The sequence below is a fragment of the Arachis ipaensis genome, chromosome B05, assembly GCF_000816755.2.
Source record: "Arachis ipaensis cultivar K30076 chromosome B05, Araip1.1, whole genome shotgun sequence".
Lineage (NCBI taxonomy): Eukaryota > Viridiplantae > Streptophyta > Magnoliopsida > Fabales > Fabaceae > Arachis > Arachis ipaensis.
The window spans coordinates 3,999,161-4,006,730 of record NC_029789.2 but is presented as its reverse complement, the minus strand read 5'-3'; the positions used below and the strand labels follow the sequence as shown (position 1 = coordinate 4,006,730).

Below are 7,570 nucleotides of genomic sequence, written 5' to 3'. Positions count from 1 at the left end.
GAACTCGAAAGCCAATTGAATAAAAGAATTTTCAATTCAGAAAATTCAATTGGCAAAAGAAGTTACGTGAAAAAAAATGAACTCGAAAGCCAATTGAATAAAAGAATTTTCAATTCAGAAAATTCAATTGGCAAAAGAAGTTACGTGAAAAAAAAATGAACTCAAAAGCCAATTGAATAAAAGAATTTTTAATTCAGAAAATTCAATTGGCAAAAGAAGTTACGTAAAAAAAAAAAAGAGGAAAAGGGAACGTGACTAATCCCAACCTCTTCGTGAAATAGGATGGACAATGACATCTGTGCCAACTTACAATCTCGGAAAAATCCATGATACCCACTCATGAAATAGAGCAGTTGCATGTTCCAAATACACAACATCAGCCAATTTGAATGCAACCCAATCCGACAACGGAGTGATGAATCCAGTTTTTTCTTCAGTGGATTCACATGTCAATTACAACAGTGAATAACACAAAAAATTCTCATGGTACATCTTTCGTTGGTTGCTCACAAATTACATCACTGTCAATGGATATGGAAAGAAATATTCCTGTGGTAGAATTTGATGTTGTTTGCACACCAATAAAGATGGATGCCTTCCAGGAAGAAAACTGGAATCCGATCCAAAGAAAAAAGAAAGTCGGGGTGATAAAGGCCCAGTCTTCATTGGAGGGGATGATGGTCAGACTCCTCTTCAAAGGTCGGATGAGCTGGGAGCTCACAAAGAAAATCCGACCTCTTTTAGAGAGCTCATGAAGAAAAGTCCGACCTCTTTTAAAGGTCAGACTTGACAACAAGGTCGGATGAGTTGAGAGCTCACAAAGAAAATCCGACCTCTTTTAGAGAGCTCATGAAGAAAAGTCCGACCTCTTTTAAAGGTCAGACTTGACAACAAGGTTGGATGAGTTGGGAGCTCACAAAGAAAATCCGACCTCTTTTAGAGAGCTCATGAGGAAAAGTCCGACCTCTTTTAAAGGTCAGACTTTACAACGAGGTCGAATAAGCTTGGAGCTCAAAAAGAAAATCCGACCTCTTGCAAAGTTCATGAAGGAAAAGTCCGACCTCTTTTAAAGGTCAAACTCTACAATAAGGTCAAAAACCTCCAGACTAATAAAGAAAAATCCGACTTCTTTTAGATCCCACGAAGAAAGTCCGACCTCTTTTAAAGGTTAGACTCTACAATGAGCTCTAAAACCTCATTGCTCAGAAGAATCCGATCTCTTTCTAGAGTCTGTAAAAGATCCGACCTCTTTCACGATCAACTCTACAATGAGGTCGAAAACCTCGAAGAATATCAGAAAGAGATTCCGACTTCTTTTAAAGATCAGAGTCTACAATGAGGACGAAAACCTCCAAACTTAGAAAGAAAGTCCAACCTCTTTCTGATGCTTAGAAAGAAAAATCCGACCTCTTTTAAGAATCCAAGCTTATGAAGATAATTTGACCTCTTCTGAGGATTCAGGTCTACAAATAAAAATTTGACTTCTTTTAGAGCTTATGAAGAAATTCCGACCTCTTTTAAAGGTCAGACCACAATGAGGTCAAAATCTCTGAGTTTATAAAGGAAAATCCGACCTCTTTTAGAGCTCATGAAGAAAAGTCCGACCTCTTTTAAAGGTCCGACTTTATAATAAGGTCGGATAGGCTTAGAGCTTACAAAGAAAAGTCCGACCTCTTTCTTGAGGTACGACTTCGAGAACCAGATCCCAAGCATAAATGGCCATAAGAAGGTCATACGAAGAAATTTCTCAACCGACAACCTCGTCTTGATCCAAAATGACATCGGGCCAAAATCAGACGAAAAATGAAGAGATCCCAACAAAGTCACTTAAGACTTGAAAAAGAACTACTACAACATACTCGACTTACTCGAAAACAATCTACCTAGATTGTGCTATATCTACAACAAAAGGGATACTACAGCTAGAAAGCGCACCTTACTTCCTAATGCACACTTTTTCTGACTTGAAGTGACGAGATCCAAAGTGGTGTAAGAAGTTATAAATGCAAATCGTGGTCCGACCTCATTAAGCCACTTGTACTAAATCAAGCTGGCAAGGGGCAAACCTAAAACGAATTGCACAAATAACTTAAGGACAGCGTGATCATAATCAAACATCAACACGAAGAGGATGTAAACCTGACCTCGCAACAATTTGTTTAAAACAAATTGAAAAAGGATGGTGATTTATTATAAGAATGCCTCCTCAAGCCAAGAGATAAGTATCCGACCTTACTAGATTAACACACAACAAGTATAAAACAAGTTATTCGACCTCCCAAAAAGAGAGTCCAAAATAACTTGTAAAAGTCACATAGCAACAAATAGTAAGATTCAAGAATGACATGACTGAATACTCGAGTCCGACTTTATGAAGCTCGACCTCGAGTAGGGGCACTGGCTTATTATGAGAGCCAAGTCCAAAATTATTAACCAAAGACAACATTCTACAATGATGCTACAGCACGAAAGAAGAACGTGACCCCCTTCCAGAAATCTGAGAGCAAACTCAAATAAGGAAAGAGCTCTTGAGACAAAGGATGGCTACGAGATTCGCCGCAAAAAACCTCATCTTGATAAGAAAAAATATCAGGCTACTGAGTTCGGGCGAATGAAAGCTGACAACAAAAAGGATAGGACCCCACAAGATTACTGAGATCTTAGGAAAAGGTTAAAGCGAACTCTACTCCCTGGTATACCCATTTCCCAACTTCATGATTTTTTTCCCCAAAAGGAAAGGGTTTTCTCTGAAGGGGGGGGGGGGTTTTAACGAGGCATCACAGTAGAGACTAAGGGATCATAGATAGTGAAAAACCCTTAGTAGCAGTAAAAATACCTTCGCAAATAAATAAAGATCTTTTATCTCTTATAAATTCCTTCTCGTTTTTCTTTCTTTCTACGAAACGCGCCGACTTAAGCTCGACAAAGCGTGAAAATCCCATGAACCGACCTAAATGGTCGTCAGGATAAAACGACGAGGTACAAGTCGGTGTAAAGAGGTTATAAAAGTCGATCGTAATAAACTCGGAAATTATCTGACTTACAAGTCGGGAAAACCGAGAAACAAGGAAACGCATCGCAAAAATAACCTAAATCATAAGAGCTCAATAAATCAAAAATTGAGTATAAGGAATACCAAAAAAAGATCAAGAAACCTTTTGAAAGCACTAAGGCAAAAGGCTGTCCCGAGTTGTTAAGGAAAACTTAACTTAAAGAAAGGGACAGTCAGCCAAGAAAAAGGTTTTTCAAAACAAAGATCAAAAAGGTTTTTTCGAAACCTAAAACAGAAAAGCATGCGCACAACAAACAGAGAAAGGTGAATTCTTTCGAACAAGAGCTTCTTCCGAACAGAGGAGAGGAAGTGTGAAAGTTTTCAGAAACGAAGCAAGGAAAGAGAGGAAAAGTATTTATAAAAACGTTGGGGGCACAATGGTAAAAACGGAAGCCGTCATTTAAAGAGAGGCACCGTTCCCAATGTCACTGATTCCCGCGTATGAATACACAAATCCCTAACGGACGCGACGTTTGATTAGACGCGACTGTTGAGAAGTTTTAAAAAAAAAACACGTCAGTTCTGAAACATCACGTCGGTTCCTTATCAGGTCGGCTACGGTCCTGAGTTAAATACTCGACCCCAACTCTTAAAAAGAAATTGGGCTCGAGTAGGGGCACTACAAATCACTTCAACCAAATGTTCTTCCCAAAGAAGTCGGGCTCAAGAGATAGCTGGCAGATAACGCTTATTAAAATAAGTAACTGCCCCTAAAATCTCTCAACCCACTTCTAGAAGCCATATCCCAACAATTCCTAGATAAAAGGAACGGTTATCCACCTAAAAAGGTGGCACTACTCCAACGGTGGTTATTGGATCACCACTATAAATACCCTGACACCCCTCAGGTATCTCTAAGTTCCAATACATTCTAAGCCTGCTTAACCCCATGCTGACTTAGGCATCGGAGTATCTTTGCAGGTACCACCCCCCATCTCTTGGAACACACAACTCGGAGGCGGCTCCCAGATGTAAACCAAGTCGGAGACCACGCTCCTCCAGCGCTTGGGCCTCAAACAAGCCCAACCACCGTCCGGTTCTAGGTAAGCCCCGGAACAAAAAGTTCAATCGAAAAATTGAATCAGATATAATAAAATATATAATTTTTAAAAAAATGTATTTTATTATTTTACATCAGTTAATTACTAAAAATTCGTACTAATTCGACTTACTAATTGGTTATTTAACCAGCTTTTCGATTATTTAACCAATGGGAGTCACTCAGATAAAGACGTTTAAAACGTCTTTTTTTAAAGATGTTTTTTAGTAATTAAAATTTAACACATATAATCCGATTAAATTATATTATTTTTGTCAAAATTAGACCAAACAAATTAATCTAACCAAAAAAATAATAAATCAAATCTTAAACTGATCTAAATTAATATTTTTTTTGTCTAACCTAATTTTGATAAAAATAATATGATTTAATTGATTATATATATTAAACTTTAATTAATAAAAAATATCTTTAAACTTTAATTAATAAAAAATATTTTAAAAAAAAAAGACGTTTTAAATATCTTTATCTGAGTGGCTCCCTTAACGAATTCTTTGTCAACTAATTTTTTGTTTGAACCAAATCAATTTGATTGGTTTCCGATTGAACCGATCAATTTGGTCTGATTCTGAACACTATGGCTTTTAATACACATGATCGTAATAATCCTTACTCCTATTCATAATACAAATATAAAGAAAATAAAAAATACAAACCTATATAAAACAAAATTTATGTAATTTACTATTCTTTGAAAAAAAGGGTAGAAATAATAATAACGAGGCAAAGACAAAAAATGAATATAGAACTTGTACCACAGGCCATGATTGCACTTGTCTGGTTTGGTTTTGTAGTACAGTAAGAGCTGCTTGTGAAGTCAAGCAAAAACCAGTATGTAATGAATATTATGAACATAAACTTCTAATGTATACAATCTTTGTCCAAAAATGTAAATAAATTTAAAATCTTATGCTAAATTGACAAAAAAAAAGATCAATAGGGTGTATATAATCAGAATCAGCAAAACTAAATTGCTCTACACATAAAAACAAAAATGTTCACAAGCAAATGATGGGTCATTAATTAATTATTATATGCATATCCATTGATCATCATTGTAACTCAATTTGACTGTACTAACAATTTTCATTCATTATGGGGCCAAGGAACCAACCACCACTTTGCACCATTTCCTCATATGGATATATTGAATACAAACAAAGGGAAACTCCTTAAACCCTGCCAAGGACCAAGGTTTAAATTACTGGTTAAATTACATTCAACTCATCAATGTTCACTGTTTTGGAAATTAAATGTATAACAGAACAGGAAAAAGAAGAAGGAAGGACTTAAAAGGAAGGATAATCCACTCATTCATGTACAAAAAGGTAAAATTTATCTCAAAATTTTCTTTACACTAGTTTAGTACAATGATGATACTACTCATAACTGCAATAGCCCCCACTAGATTTAACCGAGTATTAGTCCTAGAACTAGAATTAAATAAGCATATAAACAAAAAGGGAGGGAAAAATACATAAACAAAAAGAAAGAACCTTTTTTACGGTATGTGACATATACAAAAATTACAGATCCCTTCTGCATAATGGACAAGAACCATGTCTAAACAGCCACTTGTCTATGCAGGGTAGGTGAAACATGTGATGACAATGGGGCAAGCTTCTAACTGACTCTCCCAGCTGAAAGTCCTGCATATACAAATACAGAATTGTAACTTGTTTAAGTATCAAAATACACAAGGTTAATAGTACTTTTGTTTCAAAATTTTAATGTCACTTTGTCCAAATTGACTAGATATTCTAATAATGAATAAGTAGTAACCTTTATATCAAAATATACATAATCCGCTAGTAATTTTTATTATTGGGATTTTTTCGACCAAATCTCCAGATAAGCCTTTTGAACCACCAGTGTCAAAGATGTTTTGAACTTCATCAAAACCGGTTTCAACAGCACCCATCTGAGATTAAGATAAGAAGAAAGAGTAAGAGGTCTCAGCAAAGACAAGTGAATACACAAGCAAAATTTCCCAATTCATCAATGTAAATAGTAAATAATCCTTTGAAGTTTTTTATGCAATGCAAATTAAATTACCTGACTCTGAACTGCACTCAACATTGCTGGACCTATCCTCTCACGAACAAGTCTCCCACTCACTAAGCTAGCAATAACATCAATCTGCATAAAACACAATCGATTGTTAGGCTAACACAACATTCCAAAGAAAATGATAAAATAAAAATTTAGGCCTGTTTCGTAATTGTCGACAAAAATAGATAGATACTTGAAGACACCAAATCTATTTGGAAAAGAAGACACATAAGAAAAATAGGTAAACTTCTTGTAATGAAGAAAAAATTTGTCCAATTTAATGTCTAGTGTCCACCAAAAACTGAGACCGATCTTTCTTTCTTGTCATGTCTTGGTGTCTTTATATTTTTGTACCGAGACACTTACCAAAGACGAACAGAGACACGGCCTCACAAAACAGAAACTATGCAATCATGTAGGCACATGATAAAGCTTCAAAATCACATTTTGAAATTTGAACAAGGCACATGAATGAAAGCTGAGTTTGCTCACTCACCAGGTACAAGAGACACCCAATTCCAGACTCATCAGATTGCCAAAGAACAAGAGAGGATTCAAAGACTTCAATGGAGAAAACAGCTCCTGAGATGGCACCAACAGCAGCACCTCTAATGAAGCCACTCTCAGTCTCTTGTCCTATCAAAGCTCCAGTCATAGCCCCCAACAAAGTCCCAACTGCAGATACCAAAAACAGAAAGAAACCAAAGCCATTTAGAGTTTCTGTTCTGGCCTTAGAACAAGCACATGACAAACCCAAAGTTCAATTAAAAATAATTAAACAAAATCAAAGGACAAAACTTTAGTATGTTTTTAGAAGATGGAAACAAGCCAACAAACAAACAGATGAAACGCATCCCAAAGTTTCATTTCATGTCTTTTTAACAAAAACACACCAAAAAAGAAAAAAAAAAGTTGCAAAATTCAAAACAACGTCTTACAGCACCAAACAATGACATTGACAAAATCAGAAAAAACTAAACCAAACCCCACCACACCTCCATGTTTATCATTCAAAACAAAACCAAAAAAAAGGTGGCAATTTGACAAAACCAGAAGTTGGAAAACTTGGAAAACAAAGAAGCAGATCAAGTGTTCGACAAAATGCATAAATTGAAAAAACCGATTAGGAGAATGGATTTAACCTAATGCGAAGCAGAAGGTCAAGATCGCAGAGAAGATGTTGCCAATGACGGCAGAAACAGCGAGGGTTCCAATTTGCTTGATCCTCTCGACGAGATCCCCGAATGAACCGAACAGAGAGGACCTCAGAGGACACGGATTTGGCACAAACTCCATCTCTGTAGAAACAAACGAAAGGGGAAGAAGAAGAAGAAGAAGAAAGAAACAAAAAAGTTTCTTTTTTGTGCGGTGGTGTTTGATTTCTGAGAATTGGGTTTAAGGAACAA

General features: G+C 36.2%; 1 protein-coding gene across 1 annotated transcript; it reads right to left on the bottom strand.

Annotated features, from left to right (window-relative positions):
* Positions 5,402-7,564, bottom strand: LOC107642544 (NEP1-interacting protein 1). The gene is made up of 5 exons (XM_021122862.1): positions 7,307-7,564; positions 6,661-6,839; positions 6,168-6,251; positions 5,913-6,033; positions 5,402-5,787 (listed from the first exon to the last, which is right to left on the bottom strand). The coding sequence occupies exons 1-5, from the start codon at positions 7,458-7,460 to the stop codon at positions 5,639-5,641; spliced, it is 687 nt and encodes a 228-aa protein (XP_020978521.1). The 5' UTR covers positions 7,461-7,564; the 3' UTR covers positions 5,402-5,638.

Excerpts from the sequence above, each read along its gene's own strand:
- LOC107642544 (XM_021122862.1), bottom strand. The coding sequence starts at position 7,460 with ATGGAGTTTGTGCCAAATCCGTGTCCTCTGAGGTCCTCTCTGTTCGGT. Across the intron at positions 6,034-6,167 it reads TGAGTGCAGTTCAGAGTCAG|ATGGGTGCTGTTGAAACCGG; the intron begins GTAATTTAATTT and ends TCTTAATCTCAG. Across the intron at positions 5,788-5,912 it reads AAAAATTACTAGCGGATTAT|TTACAATTCTGTATTTGTAT; the intron begins GTATATTTTGAT and ends TACTTAAACAAG.